The sequence below is a fragment of the Dama dama genome, chromosome 16, assembly GCF_033118175.1.
Source record: "Dama dama isolate Ldn47 chromosome 16, ASM3311817v1, whole genome shotgun sequence".
Classification (NCBI taxonomy): Eukaryota; Metazoa; Chordata; class Mammalia; order Artiodactyla; family Cervidae; genus Dama; species Dama dama.
The window spans coordinates 970,034-988,996 of NC_083696.1; the positions used below are offsets into that span (position 1 = coordinate 970,034).

An 18,963-nucleotide genomic window follows, 5' to 3' on the forward strand; every position below is an offset into this window, starting at 1 on the left:
TCAGTTGTTGGGGTTTCAAGTATAAGAAGTTCCGTTTCATTCACGTGGTGCTGGAACTGGGTCAGACTTTAGGTGCTGACTGTCTGTCTTTTTTCTCCTGACCTCCCCACCGCAGCCTGCCGGCCCCCAGCGTGCTGAAGCCCCTTTGGCCTGGCCCACCAGGCCCAGGCGGGCCGTTCGCGCCTCCCCGTCTCCTCAGACCCCGGTCCTTCATCAGAAGGCCTTCTCTCACTCAGTCTGGAGCCGGCGCCTGAGACACGGCCCGTTTCATCCCTGCAGTGAACCACGGTGTGGGCGCCAGCTTCCGTCCGCTGTGTGTGCTGCGAGGCCTGAGCGGTCACCTGCCTTCTGAGGCTGCCCTGCCGTGGGCGGGGGCCCCGGGGCTGCAGGGGCCCCCACTGCTGAGACCTGGCCCTGCTCTGACTCCCCAGAGGGGCTTGTAGGAGCCATGACGGACCCCCAGAGGTAGAAGAGGTCATCTCGTGATGCTTACTGCCCTCCTTACATCACACTCCTGAAAACCCAGAGATGTTTAAATGCCTCCAGGTCTTTGGCGGTCCTTATTAGTGCAATTGAAATATCCTGATTGGATTGCTAAAGGAATTTTCCCAAGAAGGTGGCTAATGGATTGCAAATACTCTCAACAAAGGGATAAACAAAATCTTAAATGATTTCTACTTAACCTAAGAGCTGGCTCCACTTAGTTCCCTGAGGGACTAAAAGCCAGAAACACGCATTTTCAAGGGTGAACAGGTCTTACCGTGATGTGAAAGGGGAAGAAAGCAGAAACACCTCAGCGAGAAGCAAAGAGCAAGAGGGAACAAGGCCGAGTCACTGGGACGATCCTGACAGGACGCCCGGGCTGAGCGGAATGAGTCTTCCCTTCGGAAAGGCCAGGATTGACAGAAATGACTGAAGCTCACTCAGACTCCCCGTGGGCACGTGCAGTGCTGAGTGAGAGCCAGGCCCAGTCCTGGTGCTGAGTCCCACCCGCCTGACCCCTCTGCCCACCTGCTAGAGGCCCCGGGGAGCCCTGACCCCACGTGGTGCAAGAGCTGAACTGAGCGCACCTCACATTTAAGGGAGAACAAACCAACACAATGGGAAACCCAACGAACAGTTACCCCCTTCCTTGGGAGACAAACGCCTTGGAGAAGGGAACGTGGGAAAGCTGTGCGGCCTAAAAATGTGCGACCTGAAAGTCCCAGAAGGGACTGACATCTCCAGTGTTAACACGGGTCATGGGGTGGTGGACAGGGACCGCCAGGGACAGCAGAGGACGGCGCGGTCCAGGAAGACAGGAGCCATGTCGGGAGGAGGAGGCAGACAGCGGGCACCCATGGCGGCACCCCGAGTCTCTCGGGGAGAGGACGAGCCTCTCACTGCTTCCGCAGACAGCCCAGGTCTTGGAAACAGGCCGAGGTCACTTTCCTTCAGCGAGTTTTAAACGTGGGGCGGGAAGCAGTGGAAAGATGCAAGTATTCCTCCCACAAGCCTCTGGGTCCCCGCCTACACGGGGGTGTGCGCCCCTCCTTGCTGCAGACCAAGGGGGTTACATTTGTGGGAGAGGGAGTTCCTCTTCATCTTTTCAGAGTCGAGCTCAGACGGACCAGCTTTGTGACTTGTGGCAGCCCTGGGGGGGCCCTGGGGCTCGACCCCGCCCTGCAGGGCAAGCTGCCTGTCTGCTCGGGTGCTGGGCACCGTGGACCGGCCGCTTAGCTTCCTGCTGGATGGTGATGCCACTTCCACCCTAGCTTCCCACCCAGTGGACACGAGGGGAAGTGTTTCCTCTGCTTTTCACTTGGAAAATCACAGTCCGGGTGCAGGAGATGCTGCACATCACTCAGCAGAGCGAGGCTGGAGCCAGGTCATGCGCGAGCCACCAGGTCTCCATGTGGTTGCCACCAAGGCCGTCCACATGCAGCTCTGTCCCCTGACCCAGGCTGACCTTGTAGAGTGCGCCCCCTACCACTGTCTCCTTCCCACCCAGGGCATCAGCGTTTACAAACTGACTGGAACTTTCCAGATCATCCGGTCGAATCCCCTCCCTTCTCAGGGGAGACCTGGGGCTCAGATACATGGCCGCCTGTGCCTAGGGTCCCCTGGCCAACCTGCCTACTGACCGCAATGTGTCCCCCCGTAAGACTGCAGGCTCCTTATAAGGCTGTATCGTACAAATCAGCTTATTCCGGTTCATTCACTAGCCGGCATTCCTCAAACAGCTGGCATCCCCAGCACAGTGCCAAGTGCTGCTGAGGACCAGGCAGATGCTGAAGCCCCAAGGGGTGCGCTCAGAAGTCTCTGTCCTGGGCTTGGTGCAGGTGACCACACAGCCAGGCTGTAAGACAGAACACAACCACTGCAGAAAGAAGCCGGGGTGCCGGGCTCGCGGGGGGATCCAAGCCCAGGTGAGGGGTCAGCCAGCTCTGTGAAGGGTGCACCCAGCTCCGAGGTTAGGCTCCTGGAGACAGTCTGGGATTGGATGGAGAGAAGGGTCAGGGAAGGTCATCTCCAGGGCTTGACAAAGGGCCATGCAATGGAGAACGCCAGAAAGTTCTTGCACTGTGAAGTATGCACACGCGGTAGGCAGTTACGTGAAGAACTAAGAGACATGCATCTCAGGGTCTCTTAACCCATCTTTAGGGCTCAAGATGAAAAACAAAAAGCGAAAGTGTTAGTCGCTCAGTCGTGTCCAACTCTTTACCCCTAGATTCCTCTGTCCATGGGATTCTCCAGGCAAGAATACTGGGGTGGGTTGCCATGCCCTTCTCCAGGGGATCTTCCCGACCCAGGGGTTGAACCTGGGTCTCCTGCATTGCAGGTGGAACCACCAGGGAAGTCTAAAGTCTAACAGCCTGTAAATCTATGCTTGAGGTGAAGCCGAGGTCCTTCTCCCAGCAAAGACTGTTGAGCGGCACTGCCCTCCCCGCTGCTGGACACAGAGCCTGGTCGTCCGGCCTAGCGGGGCCCGCCGTACTCAGGGCAGTGCGTGGGAGCGGCTCTGCTAGATGATCAGATTGTAGGTGGGACCGCCTCCGGTGGAGGACCTGCGTCATCACACTTTCCCACCCCCTACCGGTGTGTCCGCTCAGCCTCGGCAGGAAGAGCGAGCGTCCAGGGAAAGAGCAGGGGTGAAGCCGCTGGCCCGGGAGCAGTCCTGTCGCTCTGATGACGTGTGAGGGGAAACTGCGTCATCAGCCACATCCGGACAATGCCGCCTCACAAGGAAGCCCGTAGCATGTTCGCCGGCCGCCATGTTGGTGATAGGAAGAACTCTGTGCGGCCAGGTCCTGAGGGTACCCGGAGCCACTGAGCACAGGGCCGGCCGGCCAAGGAGGGAACCTGTTTGTGGCGGGACGTGGAAGGTCTGTAACAATTTCCATTTCCAGGAAGTAATCGGGTGGCCCTGGGCTCCTCCGGTGGAGTTGAACAGGAGACCCCCGGGGCTGAGCCGCAGTCCTTGGCTTCCTCCATCAGCAACACTCCTGGTGACTCACTCTTCTTGTTCAGGAGCTTTAGTCACCACATGTATGCCAACGACCAGGTTTCCAGCCCCCGGCTCCCCTGAACGCCCCTCGCCCTCACAGGGCCCTCTCCTAGTTGCCTTGGACAGTCAACCCCCGACCAGCCCCAAGTCTCCCCCCAGTCGCCTCCTGTTTTGGGGGAATGCAGGTGGTGGGAGCACCTTTGGGGGGTGCCCACCCACTCACATCGCGTTCCTCTGGCAGGATCCCCAAAGTCTGACCGCTCTTGCTGCCAGCTTTGCTCCTGACCTCGTCTTTGGGATCACCTCCAGCCCTGGCGATCACCAAGGCCTCCCCACAGGCCTCCTCCCCACCCTCGCCAACCTGCAAGCCATCCTCCGTGCAGGGCCGGTGTGATGGGTGAAGATTCAGGTAACGACCCCGCTGCACTGACACCCACCTCCTCGGACTGGAGCTCTGAGTCCTGGAGGCCTGACGGGGTCTGAGCCCTGACGCGCTGCTTCATGTTCCAGAACCTTCCCCCGCTGCCCCTCCTAGGCCCCCAGAGTCCACACAGGGGTTTACATGTAAATCCAGGGAACAGCACACACCCTTGGCCTGTCGTCTATGTGTAAGGCTTGACTACAGGAGATGGCGGGTCTAGAAAATGAGACGTATGTGCTCAGAGCTCATCACCGGGCTTCCTACGGCACCGCTCCATCTGCGTTTCACCCGCGGTCGTAACCGCCCACTCCCGGCGACAAGGACGGGTAGACCTTGACGCGCCAGCCACCCGCGTGCCCAGGCGGGGTGTCTGTGGTTGATCATTGTTCTATGTCAAGAAGGAAGCTACAGAATCACCACCCCTACCCCCAGGAATATGATGCACCTTTTAAAGACTCCATAACCTGCATGGTACACGAAGAAGCAGCCTTCAAGATCCTCAATAGATGTGATTAATAAAAAAGCTAACTCGTATTTAGTAGAGAGATGATAATATACGTAATTTTTCTTCCCCTGCATTCTCAATTTTTTGAGCTTATAGTAGCCTTGCTCCCAAAGAGTCATTTTAAAATTTCCTGATCTTGTTAAGAGCACACGGTGCCCCCTCTCAGCTAAGACCCACTCACACGTGTGGTTGCACACCCCAGTACAGTTCACCTCAACCGAAGGAAGGAGTAAGACAGCACCAAAGCCCCTGGCCACAGGACGATGAGCGGAGCGACGCGAAGCTGCTGTTCCCCTGCCCGGGCAGGGGTCACGGAGCGGGGCCGCGCGGCCACACGCTCCTGAGCATGGACGCCACGACGGAACTGCTCTCTGCGGCCCTGGGGTTGAAAACGAGCAAAATCAAGTTATTGTCTTGAGTCCCAGACTCTGCCCTGTGCTCTGTGGTGACATCTTCAGAATCCAGAGGCCAAGGATAATTGGGACAGGGCGGGGCTGAAGATCCCCTCCGTGGAGCAGCTCTTCAGACAGGTAGGCTAATTAGGGGATTAAGTAAGCAAGCTTGCAAGAGGAAGATTCCAGCCAGGAACAGAGAGCAGGCTTCTGACCACTTCCTCGCCCCAGGTACTCATAATGTATATGCAAATTATCAGCCAGGCTTATTTAGTCACTACAGAAGGGGCCCGAGTCGCTCTTTGATGACACCTGCTTAACCAGATTTGAATTTCTGTACAAGTTTGAAAGTAATAAAGTCAAATACATTTTAAAAATAACAGAGGCTTTCCACTACCTTGTATCGAATGCTGCCTGACTGGTCCAAAACAAGGTTTTGGTGCAACATGCAAATATTCTATTCTGAAAAAAAAAAAACTGTGAAACTTGTATAATATTTAGTTTTAATCTGTCTAAATGGCATGAAATTAAAAAGAGGACAATGTAAATGTAAAAGGACTAACCTATTTTTCAGTGTGTTAATAATACCACAAAAATGTTTAGGACACAGATGATTAAAAATTTGTAAACTATTTGGTTGCAGGAATAAAATATTCCTGAATGTGTATTAAAATACAGTAAAACTATATACAAAGAACAGTACTGGGACTTCCTTGGTGGTCCCTTGGTTAAGAGTTTGCCTTCTAGTGCAGGGGACTCAGGTTTGATCCCTGGTCGGGGGACTAAGATCCACAGGTCAAGGGGCAATGACACCCACATGCTGCACCTAGGGAGAACCTGCCCCCCCTCCCCCTGCAGAAGGAAGACGACGCAGCCAAATAAAGAAGCAAATGTTAAAAAAGAACAGGTCAATGAAGTCTAAGATTCTATGCGGCACTGTCCACTTGACAGGTGTGGCTGTTAAATCTGGATCAATAACTCAGAATACCTCCAGAAATGCAGTCCCTCAGCCTCACCACCCTTTCAGGAGCCACGCATGGCCATGGTTGCCAGACTGGACATTTTCATAGCCCTAGAAGTTCTGTTGGACACTCTTGTAGAAACTCACATCATAAAGCCAAATCACACCTTTGTTTTGATGATTAGAAATTATTTGCACTTAACGTTTATTTTTTCTTGAAAAGGTCAGGTTAGAGAGGCAGCTCTCATCTCTTTCTACTATCACAGTATTCTTGAATCCCTGTGAAGGTAGCAGGGTGTCTCCATCTCTTACTGTGGGCAGACAACAGGATTAGGCACCTGAACCATCTGGAGACGAGGAAGCAAGACCCGTGGGTACCTGGGACCTGTCTCTCTTTGTAAAAATGTAAAAAAGAGACACTAGACAGGAAGGAATCTGATTTTTCTTGAACTGTAGCTCCTGGAAGATGAGGGGTCACATTTAGGGACAAACTCACAGGTGAATCTGCTCCTGGGAGTCTCTGCTGACTGGCCCCCTCGGCCCACAAATGCCCCCTTCAGCCCCTCAGAGTCGGTCTTTCCAATCAGGAAAGAAACCTGAAGAAAATGCTCCTCTCTCCTGAAATTGCCAGGAAAAATGCCCTGCAAAATCCTTGTCGGTGATTTCCCAGAGGGAACATCTACTTTATTTCCAATTTCGCTCATTTTGCTCTGGGGAACTATAAATTAGTGACGTGTTTACTGGAATAAAACCTCAAATTCACAGTGAAAGGCCAACGCAACCTAGTCCTCCCTGGTCAGATCTTCCTTTCCTGCACAGAAGCAGCTCCTCAGGCAGCTTGGGGCCAGGGCAGGCCAGCCGCTGAGCCGGAAGGAAGGTCATGGCTCAGAGTCGCCCAGGGTGAGATGAAAATGGGACTAGCTTCCCAATAATTAGGAGAGGACGAGTTTAACCAGATGTAATGCACGAGGAAGACTCAGGCTGTCCAACGTGTTTTTTGAAGGGCCATGTGTCTGGCCTTGAATCCTGGCCTAATGACAGACAATATACCTGTGTTCACACACATGTGTGTTCATGCACTGACATACAGTGTATTTAAGTATGTATTTTAAAACTGCAGTATTTGAAATTATAAGGAAAGTCATTTTTTCCCTTTTGTTCACATGCACCAAATATGCTGTATGTTTTATATTCTTAATTTTACAAGGAAGATTAATCTTGCAGTTAAAAATTAAATGTATTCAAGGAGTAATTTTTAAATAGATTGTATAGCGTGGGTTATTTTAGCTTAGATTAGATTACAAATTGTGTTCTATTTATTTAGAAATAATTAACATCATTCAGTACTGTCTGATATCTGTGTTAAAATGCTACCATTTCAAAATGGAGGAAAGGAATGTTCAGAAATATGTCTTAAGGAAGGTCTTCCTCATGGCCTTTTTCTGGACTTAAATCTTCCACAAGCGTGTCACAACAGAAACCATAAAGAGCTCGAGGCCAGCTCTGCGTTAGAGACTCAGCCCCTCCCCAGGAGGGGTCTGTCTGTCAGGGCTCCTGCTTCTTGGGTCAGGTTCAGTGGCCACTGCCAGCTGGTCTCCGGACAGCCAGCGGGCGGGCCATCCCGGTGGCAGAGAAGGTTGCTTTGGCCTCTTGGAATACAGCACACACGGCTGGGTGAAGGCAGAACGAAATGCAGGCGCCTTGGACCCACCCTTGCTTTAACAGAAGAGGATGCTGCGTCTCCCAGTGTGGGGTGGGTGAGGGTCTGCTCGAAGAGAGCCTGGATCAGAGACCCTGATGAAACCTGTTCAGACCTACAGAGCTTCCACACAAGACTTTAATTGCTGTGTGACTGAGCTGAGAGGGGGTTGGGGATCTGGCCTCATTAAGCATGTTTCATTTAGTTTTGATGAAAATGGATGATGAAACACCAAGAAACAGCCTAAAGATTCAATTTCTGGGGGCTGACAAGACCAGATTTTCTGGGCAGCCTCATGGCTTGTCCAGCAAATCCCTGATTGTGACAGAGAAGGTGCCTGGGAGGCCAGGGGCCAGGCTCCTGACGACTGTCTGGGATGAGCCTTGATTCAACTGTGGCCCCGGATGGAGCCCACGACTGCCAGCTGGGCCAGGGCCCACTGAGGGATGTCCACTTGGTGCCCAGGAGGGCAGTCTAGATGGCTGGCTCCACTCTGCGCCCCCTAACCGTGGGGACTGGAGTTCCAGTCCCCCTGCCCGGGCCCTCAGATCCTCAGCTCTGCCCAGCCCCTCAGCCCCGCTGTGCCCCCCATCCCCCCAAGGCCTCCTCTTGGCCCCCATCTGCCAGGAGGCTTTCCCACCGGGCCCCCATTCCATCTGCCAGGACTCCCCGTGCACTTCTTGGTGGCTGCAAACTTGGGCCTGGGTGCCTTGAGGGCAGAGAGGGTGTCTTATCTCTGGATGTGGGTTACAAGTTTTTAAACTGAAAGAATGAATCAGCTTGGTTTATAGTCTTCCAGGAAATGCCCTCTCCTGGTTTTTGCTTCCACCTGGAAGCTCAGGGACTTCACACAACATCCCTTTTTACTGAGGGGATGTGAGCACAGAGGGCGGAAACCATGCCTGGGGGCAGCAGAGGCTGCACACACGATGACAGCAACAGCTGGAAGTGAGAACACCTGTGCTAGCCCGCAGATGCACCCGTGCACAGCACACACGCACAGGTACGTGGGCACACATGCTTGCACGTACACACGTGTACACACCCACACCTGCACAGACGCACACATGTATACACATGCTCTCACACATACCCCTGCACAGACACACACATGTTCAAGCACACAGGTACACACATGTACACACCCCTTCACAGGCACACATGCACACACATGTTCACACACACTTGCGCAGATGCATACATGCTCACACACACATGTACACACACACAGGCACACATGCATACACCTGCTCACACATACATGTCTACACCCCCCCCCACTCATGCACACACATGCACACACACCCGACACACACAGGCACACAGATTCACACGCTCACACATATAAATGTACACACATGCACATTCATACACACCTGCATGTGTTCACATGAACAGGCACATAAGACACATGCTCACACACATATATGTACATGTACAGCATGCGCACACAATACACACATGCATACACACATGTATACACATGTGCACAGCACCCATGTACAAGCACACACACACACAGGAACATGGCAGGGAGAACTCAGCCCTTGGGCACCCCGTCTGCAATAACCCTAACCCCAGGCGTTCTAACAGGTGTAACTGCTGCAGTGTCTTTCCTCTCCTTATTTTTCTTTCGAAATTAAAGGACCTGCTATAAAGCTCTCCAAAGCTGGAGGCTCATAAGAGTTCATAGTGTATTGAAGTTCTCCTTATTCCAAGGAGGTCACAAAGTTATTTGGTAAACATTAAATTAGCGCTTACATTTTCCTTCTGCATTCTGCTTAATGTTGTCAGAAAACCCAGCAGTTTCCCCTGAGCTGTGGGACGTGTGTGTGCTGCCGTGGGGATGATGACAATCACGGAGTGTCTACAGTGAGCCGTGTGCCAGACGCGCCCATTTCACAGATAAGGACTTGACGCCTCTGACGGGAGAGGCAGCGCTCCGTGCTTTGTGTTCACAGAGTCTGTTGCTACATCTGAGCCTTCCTTTGATGAACTAAGTCTGGTTTTTCATGCCGCAGATTTCGCCATAACCTGCCCCCAGAGCTGGCAGATGGTGTGGAGAACAAACAAACCCACCTAGACTGAGTCTTAGACCCTGCCAGAGAGACTACAGGTGCTTCTACAAAGCACAGATTCCTTTATAAAGGAAACAAAACATCAACACTTCTCTTTCTTTCTTTGCTTCGCCTTGTTTTTGGTTGACTTGCGCGTGAGCACGGTTAGAGGTGATTAAAACATAATCCCAAACCCCACCACTGGGTCTCTCCCTTAGTAACCTAGGTCTAACACCAGCCATCAGAAAGAGAAGGAACGGGAGGGAGGCTCCTGTCGGTTCCGGTCATTAAGTGCAAACAGCCCCATGACACCCCTCTGCGGGCCAGGGTCTCGGGGGCGGGCCCTCCGGGGCTGACTGTGGCTGGGGCAGTTTGCTCTGGAAGCAGAGAGAGCAGCCTGGCGTTCCTCTGGGACCCTCAGCTGAGCAGGGCGGCTTTGCTCTATTAATACGTGTGTGTGTGTTCATTTGTGTGAGTGTGCGAGTATGCATGTCTGTGTGTAACTAGAGTCGTCCCAAGGCACCCTTACTGCAGAAGTTTCCTACACTGTGCTCCCCTCAATTTCCCATACGGGACACTTTAAATTGGCCCTCCTTATGGTAAAAACAAAATGCACCTGCAACAAGCTGCATTTCTTAGGATATTTTTAGAAGAAAGCGGCCGCCCAGACTTTATCACTGTTCTACATACGCAGGAACACAGATGGTGGAGGAGGTTCCTCCGGGGGTGACAGAAGACCCCGGGAACAGTTTCCCACAACCACTGCCAGGTCTCACCTGGGAGCTTAGCCTCGTGGGCCGGACACCCGTTTAGTCCCCCTTGTGGGTCATGAGAAAACTGCAGGAGCTCTACAGCTGAAACCTTCAGAAGAAGAAAGTCACAGCTTGTATGTCCACGCAGTTAAGCGCAAACCTTTTATTCTTCATCCAAAGCCAGACTCGGTACAGGGCTACTAATTTTGAAAAGGCAGCATGAAGTGTGGAAAAGGCAACTGGGCTACTTACTGACTGAGCCACCAACCACCCAGCCTCAGTTTCCACATCTGCAAGGTGGGTCCCAGTCTCCCTTTTCTCACAGGGTGTAAACCACCCCACCCTCGTAAGGGGGCCTGTTCCACCATCGACGGTACTGCTGTGGGAGGGGAGCCCTGCAAATCTCAGGGTGCACCAGGCTCACAGGGTCCTGGTGGGTCTCGTCTGTGGTTTGATGTGACCCCAGGGGACTGAGGCTGGCTCTGTACAGATGCTCACGCACACACTGGGGCACTCAGGTGACCCTGCTGTTGCAGAATAAAATGATTTTCTAACTGAAAGAAGGGTGTTCGAGGGGTGCGCACCTGTCTATCCCAACGTGAGGGCTGAGGCATCAGGATGACTTCTGCTGCAGGGAGCTAACTGTCCATGGGGTCCTGTGCCTCCTTCCACACAGGCACATGCCCTTTGTGAAGACCATGGTTTGAGTCCACAGCAGGAGTGATTCACAAAGTTCCCTGGAAATACTGCTGTGAACCAAGGGGGCAGAAGATGCTACAAATGAGAACTGGTTCTCAGAGATTGGCCTGCGGTGAAGGTGGGTGAACTTCCTGCACCCGGAACAACGGGAGCTAGGGGCTGAGGCTCTGCTTGGTCCTGGCGAGTAACTTCCCAACATCTGCACGACATCCACAGCTGGTGAGGAAACCCTCGAAAGTTCTAGAAACAAGTAACCTTTAGAGAAAAGTCTTGTCTTGCCTCAAGTTCAGAATTTTAATTCTTCGATTTAAATAAATGTAACCAGGTTTTAAAAAACAATGTTATGTGCTGTACGTGATTACAATTCCTGTGTCTAAGGTGAAAATACCTGGCGGAGGTGCCCCGGAAGGACAGAACACACGAGAATGTTCTAAAGGGCAGAGACCAAGAGGAAGACTCACCCCCACCCCCAAGGGCTGAGTCCAAGTTCAGACTCAGCGGGAAAGGGAACCAAGGTTGACAGTTCCTTCTCCTGCCAGGACCTGCATGAACCATAGAGGTTCTGGGTCTGGAAGACAAAGACAGGAGCAACGAGGGGGTCTAATGTGTCCCCCCCAACTCCAAGTGGAAAAAGGAGCCAGTTTGGGGGCCCATTTCTAGAGATAATTGCTTCTGATTTGAATCAGCTTTGATTCAGTTTAAACTGGTCACAGAGATGGCTAACACACGTACGTCATGCCCGTGTCTGCATTGATCTTGCACTGGGGAGTAGGAAAAAGAACTCCTGGCTGGGAGGATGTGGTTTCTTTAAAAACAAACAAACAACACTGAGGATAACGTGAAGTGATTTACGAGGTCTCTTCTGTGGCTACGCTCAGGTGATCTCAGCCAGGGCAAGTTTTAGGGAAGAAACTCCCCTTAAGCATCAGAGCTGACTTATATTAGGCGGAGTTCTCACCAAAAAATCACATTTGTTTGGATGATTTTATTCCCTTTTTTCCCCTTGCCTGAGGTCTTAAAGACTGTCACAGTCAAGGATTCTCTCACGGAGGGCGGGGCGGTGTGGGGGTCGCTAGGCCGTGAGGGTCAGCCTGGGTGGAACGCTAGAACGTGAGGGTCAGCGTGGGAGGGACGCTAGAACGTGAGCGTCAGCGTGGGCGGGACGCTAGGCCGTGAGCGTCAGCCTGGGCGGGACGTTAGGCCATGAGGGTCACCGTGGGAGGGACGCTAGAATCCGTGAGCGTCAGCCTGGGCGGGACGTTAGGCCATGAGGGTCTCCGTGGGCGGGACGCTAGGCCGTGAGGGTCAGCGTGGGCGGGACACTAGGCCGTGAGCGTCAGCCTGGGCGGGACGTTAGGTCATGAGGGTCACCGTGGGAGGGACGCTAGAATCCGTGAGCGTCAGCCTGGGCGGGACGTTAGGCCATGAGGGTCTCCGTGGGAGGGACGCTAGGCCGTGAGGGTCTCCGTGGGAGGGACGCTAGGCCGTGAGGGTCAGCGTGTGAGGGACGCTAGAACGTGAGCGTCAGCGTGGGCGGGACGCTAGGCCGTGAGCGTCAGCCTGGGCGGGACGTTAGGTCATGAGGGTCACCGTGGGAGGGACGCTAGAATCCGTGAGCGTCAGCGTGGGCGGGACGCTAGGCCATGAGGGTCTCCGTGGGAGGGACGCTAGGCCGTGAGGGTCAGCCTGGGCGAGACGCTAGGGTCAGCGTGTGAGGGACGCTAGAACGTGAGCGTCAGCGTGGGCGGGACGCTAGGCCGTGAGCGTCAGCCTGGGCGGGACGTTAGGTCATGAGGGTCACCGTGGGAGGGACGCTAGAATCCGTGAGCGTCAGCGTGGGCGGGACGCTAGGCCGTGAGCATCAGCGTGGGAGGGACGCTAGGCCGTGAGGGTCAGCCTGGGCGGGACGCTAGGCCGTGAGGGTCAGCGTGTGAGGGACGCTAGGCCGTGAGGGTCAGCCTGGGCGGGACGCTAGGCCGTGACGGTCAGCGTGGGCGGGACGCTAGGCCGTGAGGGCCAGCCTGGGTGGGACGCTAGGCCGTGAGGGTCAGCGTGTGAGGGACGCTAGGCCGTGAGGGTCAGCCTGGGCGGGACGCTAGGCCGTGAGCGTCAGCGTGGGCGGGACGCTAGGCCGTGAGGGCCAGCCTGGGTGGGACGCTAGGCCGTGAGGGCCAGCCTGGGTGGGACGCTAGGCCGTGAGGGTCAGCGTGGCGGGACGCTAGGCCGTGGGCGTCAGCCTGGGAGGCCGGGGAATCCCGCCTGCCTCCGGGCCCCCTTCCCCTGTGCCATCACCTGCCTAGCTGCCTGGTCGCCGACCTGCCGTCTGTGGCCCATGGACCAGGGACGAGAAAGCAATAGCTGCAGAGTCTGAATGATATTCACGAACACATTACATTTTAATACACGTTCAGTTTACATATTGTACACAAGTCGACACAATGATCGGCTGCTTTTTAAGACTATCCCACGTGCGCTGCTTTGGGTAAGTGTCATCTCAGGAAGTTCAAGAGGATGGGTGACCCAAGACCCAGAGTGTATCTGGCAAAACTTGTTGCCTGTTTGATATCAAGAATGTCCTGTTAACAGCCAACTAACAAAAGTCCGCGTTAGAAGTGACAAGAAGAACGTTTTCAGAAAGTTCTGTTTCTTAGCTGATGCAGAAGAGAGAACAAATTTTGAGGCAATTGAGACCCAAAGGTGTCTATATGAAGAGGTGGTGACCACTGACTCACACGAGGACTCTTAACCAGGTAAGAGGCTGTGCAGTGGGAATCAACCAGACTGGGTTGAAAATATACATGGAAAGAATAAGCTATTAAAGGGGCACGTGCGTGAATTATTCTAGAGGAAGCAGCTGCAAATCCTAAAAGGATTAATCTCTGCTTCTGTGCAGGGAAAGCCTTTGTGGCTGCACGAAAAAGCCAGAGATGGAGGGGTGTCATCCATTAAAAGATTAACGAGAAAAAGCCACAGTATAATCTAAGGTATCCTCAGTTGAGAAAGATTTATCATCAAGTGAAAAATGGTTGTTTAAATATCAGATTATTTATAGTAGACATGGAGGTGAAACAAAGCATTTCAGAAAACTTGTCAAGTTTGGATTTCCTGGGAAAAGGGTCAGTCGAAACGGGATTTACTTGCTGCAAAGACAAGTGACAAGTTACAGGTGACGGAGGCTTTTAGACCAGCTGGAAGCAGGAAAGGCCACCGTGGCCTCCCCTCCGGGAGGGCCAGGGAGGGGGCAAGGGACGTCCACCCTGCACAGGAGGCTGTGAAGGGCGGACCCCCTCTGAAGATGCTGATGGTGTGGACATCACACCGGCCTCCAAGGAGAGACGCGGCAAGAAGGAAGTGCCAACCCCGGAGGAGAAGCCGGTCTACCTGGAGCTTCTAAGCCCAAAGGCTACGGAGGCAAACCAAAGGGAGCCAGACCCGCCGGAAGCCTGCTCAGGTCTCCGACCTGGAGGCCACCAAGAAGCCGCGCTCCCAGGAAGCTGTCCACAGGCTGTCCCGTTTACAGCTGGCCTGCTGGGACTGGAGACGCCCTCCTCAGCGAGAGGCAGACGGAAGTCGCCGTGTGCTGCAGTGTTAGCCAGGGTCCGAGTGCGGTTAACCCCGTTTCAGTCGTGAGGGGGGCATGGTCTCAAGCCCCGGAAAAGGAGGTCTTAACAGAGCGGGCTGGGTGGTTCTTGCTAACGCTGTCCGTTTGAGGTTCTAAGCTACGTGTCCGCCAGGCACTGCGTGGACGGCTACAGACCGCACAGCCATCAAGCAAGAGGACGCCCTCCCGGTGTTTACACGCCACGAAGAGAACTCCAGGGTCTGGTGGCGGGAGGGCTAGTTCAGGAGGTCACTGAACATGAGCAGGTGGTCTATGGCGCTAGGGCCCTGGACAGGGGTCCTGTAAGAAACGACACGGAGTGAAACAGAGCCTGCACCCCGCGGACCACGCCCTGCTCTGCTGTGGAGGGGGGGGGGGGCGGGGGTCCCGGGGGAGGGAGCCCAACGGGGTCTGAAAGAATGTTCTCTGCATCGGAAGGAAAGCCGTTTGAAAACGAAATAGAAGCCAAGCAATTTGACGTGATGCTTTTTATAAAAGCCCAGGTAATTAAAAACGATGACTGGGGAATCTTGGTTCTCATCAGGTTGTGGAAAGCTCCTCTCGCCCTTGTTCTCCTGACAGATACTCGAATGTCCGTTCCAACTAGATGACGGCAGGTCTTAATACACGGGCTGGGGCTTGGCCTGACTTCTTCCAAAACCTGCCTAGGAGCTGAATGTGAATACATTCATCTACCTACTTACATCTACGGAGACACAGAGAAGACAACCCGTAGTCTGGCTGTGTGGATGCGGCTGACCAGACCCACGCTGAAAACCCAGAGACAATTACAGGCGCAGAGAAGAGGGGGCCACGCTGTGTGTGCTGGTGAAGTCTTAGCTGGGTTCCGGCTGCCCTGATGAGCATCCGTAGCTATGACCACAGTGCACTGAAGGAATTAGCTAGGATCATGGCGGGTTTGGTTATTCGTCCTATTTAAATATCCATTCTAAAAATGATCATATTAAGCACTGACTTTTAAAAATAGCAGCTTCTCACTTTTCACATGACAATCACTTCCTTAAAGTCTGAGTAATGCTGTAAAACTCCCCTTCCATGTGCATGCATACCTGGAGAGAAAATACCTATGCTTTAGAAAATTCAAGATGGAAAGGATGCGATATAAAAAAGCTAGAGGTAAACGAGAGGGAAAAGGCAGATGGACTGCCCACACAGGTGACCAAAATCCTCAAGAATGTACATGTGTGCTGAGTTGCACTGGTGCACACAGGTGTCTTGGTAAACACATGTTTCCTTTAAAATGACACACCCCTTTTGTTACCACTAAGTGAACAGACTTTAGAAAGAGAAGGATTTTCGTTAAATCTTACTTGAGTTCTTGTGAGCTGGTGGCCAGCATACTTCGAATGCTTTTGTCAGCCAGCGGGCAGCCCGACAGACTGTAAGACAGGCCAGAAGAGTCCGGTGAGAAGCCCCGAGGCCCAGCGTATGTCCCCAACAGACACAACATAAAACTGAAATCAAAAAGTTGAATGCAGAAAAGCGATGGGGCAAGTGCTGTATATTGAATTTTGTTGGTGCAATGAATTAATTCATGTTTCCATAGACATTTAAGGAAGCATGTATTTGCAGAAACCATTTGAAAAAGTAAGATTCAAATATTTGGGCTCTTTGGTCTCAACGTCTGTAAATCGTTTTCCAAATTTAGGTAGCTTGCTTTGAGATAAAAGACTTTATAGAACATGTCGATTAGCATGCTTTTGAAGGTCAACATATAGCACTTAAAGGGGTGACACAGAAGTCAACGTTTGTACTGGGACAGCATTGTTGAGGTAAGCTGAAAACAATAAATTGAAACGACAGAATCCACCATGAGAAAAATGAAGGCACACCTTCTATGTGAGGCGTAATTACCAGTCACATGACCACTCCCATCACACCTTGGTGTTGGACATCTGCCACCAAACAAAAACAAAAACAGCCAGAGTAGTAAGCATGTTTCCAAAAAAAAAAAAACTTGAAAAAAGTTTCATTGTTTCCAGTTTAGCTGCAATGTCTGCACGGGGTTTAAGCTGCCTGAAGAAAGCTGCAGATGCACAGGGTCACATGGAAATGGTGTCTCCATAGCACAGAGCATCGCTCAGAACAAGCGTCCACGGCTGGCCTGTCACCCACCCGCCTGGCCCCTGGGGACATCTGTGCGCTGTGCGTGTCGCATGCTCAGACGGCAAGGCAGATACAGACCCGGGTAGAGGTGAGCCAGAGGAGGGGCTCGGGGGAGCGACCGTCCGCCGCGCGCTGTGCTTACGTTATCAGGTCCTTCTTGCTCTCCTTGCACTGGGGGTACTTGGGCTTAGGGCTCGGGATGGTCACCTCCCCTGGGTACCTTCTTTCTTCGAGGGCCTCCTGGAAGGGGTCCAAGTCTTCTGGCTGCGGGTGAAACACAGCTTCAGGGCCACAGAAGACCCTGGACACACGGACTGGAGGCTGCATTTCCCCCCCGCCCCCCACCGTGTCCCAACCTTACCCTTAAAATCACAACACACTCTTGTCCCGAGGATGCAAACCCAGTTTCGTTCAAAGAGCATCTTTGGTCTATGCGCCACTTGTCTCTCACCACTTGCTGTAAACCCCTAGTTCAGTGGGGAAATTGTAATTCCTGCAGCTGCACAGACAGGAGGGGCAGAGAAGCGGTCTGGCAGCCAAACCAGCTACTCAGAGGACCTTGCGCACCGATTTCAAGACCTACAGCACTGAATCCAGCACCGACAGGCAGAACTTAAGCTTTACACGCAGATACCTGGGGCATCTGCAATCTTTGGTAAAGTGTTCTACACTATGGAAGCATCCTACATGCTTTAAGTCCCAAGGCAAGGGAAGACCAACATAGATTGATGCTGTGAGTTTAAATTACTGTTGCTGCTGCTGCTGCTAAGTCGCTTCAGTCGTGTCCGACTCTGTGTGACCCCATAGACCGCAGCCCACTAGGCTCCCCTGTCCCTGGGATTCTCCAGGCAAGAACACTGGAGTGGGTTGCCATTTCCTTCTCCAATGTGTGAAAGTGAAAAGTGAAAGTGAAGTCGCTCAGTCGTGTCCGACTCTTAGCGACCCCATGGACTGCAGCCTACCGGGCTCCTCCGTCCACGTGAAAAATTACTGTTAGGCAGCATTAAAAAAAATTTTTTTTTAATAGAATATTCTCGGGCTAAGAGGGGCCCCTTGCAGTAACCTAGAAATTCCTATAGGTGGTGATGTTCAGCAAACGTGTTTCCTGAGTGCAGGGTTTCACTTGTGTGACACCTGCCGAGGGCAAAGCTGCTGTCTTTTTATGGGGGCTTAATTTTAATTAAAATAAATTCAGAGACTCAACTACCATGCCTTATTTGGTAGTAACGATTTAACATTGTAGGAAAGAAAAAGTACTTTGGAATTTAGCTTGCCACTCAGATTCTATTCTCCTGGATATTTAAATCAATTTGAAGAATAAATATAATAGGCTTCAGATGTAATGGCCTTATAAACATGTACCTTCCCTGACAATTCCTACAAATAGCTAATGTTTCCTTTTTACCCACCTCTCTGTTTCTGTAAGATACTATGGCTTTGATGGTGGTCTCCCCATTGTGTTCAAAAAGAATTTTCATTTTTCAGGGAATAAAGGAGATGTCATAACTTTCAGAATTGAACACTGGAGAAAAAGTCAGTGTAATAAAGAACAATTCTTTTTTCATTTATTTTCTTAGCCTAAAGAAAATTGTTAACTATTTTAATGATTTGAATTTGAAAATTGTAACTACTTCAAAAATACGTTCTTGACGTAGGTGTTTTGGTAATGTTTTAGTCAACAAAGATTTGGGTGACTGTACAAAAATAATTTATTCTAGGCGGCAGGGCACTCTTCTGCACATTTTGGGTGTTTTGGAGAACAGACGCTGTCCTTCCCTAGTAGCTCAGATGGTAAAGAATCCGCCTGCAATGTGGGAGACCTGGGTTTGATACCTGGGTTGGGAAGATCCCCTGGAGAAGGGAATGGCTACCCACTCCAGTGTTCTGATCTGGAGAATTCCATGGACAGAGGAGCCTGATGGGCTACAGTCCATGGGGTTGCAAAGAGTTGGGCACGACTGAGCGACTTTCACTTCCCTGTCCCTAGCTTCAAGGAGTTAGCTAATTAACAACACAGAATTAAACATGTAAGCATTTAAAAGTCTCCTTATTATTCCTTACTTGCAAGGAAAACCCTGCATTCTATCAATTTATCACCCAGGAAATGAACTGGTAAGCAGTTCACACATTTTCTCAGAGAAATGGTTTGCAACAAAATACACTTGTTGGAAAATAATCATCATTCAAAGGAGTCAGTGGTTTGTTTCGCTCTCATCAATGTTACTCCCAAACCTCTCGTGCGTTAACCAAAAACGTCTTCTA

General features: G+C 52.1%; 1 protein-coding gene across 1 annotated transcript in view; it reads right to left on the bottom strand.

Annotated features, from left to right (window-relative positions):
* Positions 1 to 18,963, bottom strand: part of MYT1L (myelin transcription factor 1 like) — a 387,004-nt gene that overhangs the window by 48,233 nt on the left and 319,808 nt on the right. The window contains exons 16-17 of the mRNA XM_061163968.1: positions 16,844 to 16,965; positions 15,906 to 15,974 (exon numbers count right to left, since the gene is read on the bottom strand). Coding sequence (XP_061019951.1) covers positions 15,906 to 15,974; positions 16,844 to 16,965 — 191 coding nt within the window. The remainder of the gene's footprint in view (positions 1 to 15,905; positions 15,975 to 16,843; positions 16,966 to 18,963) is intronic.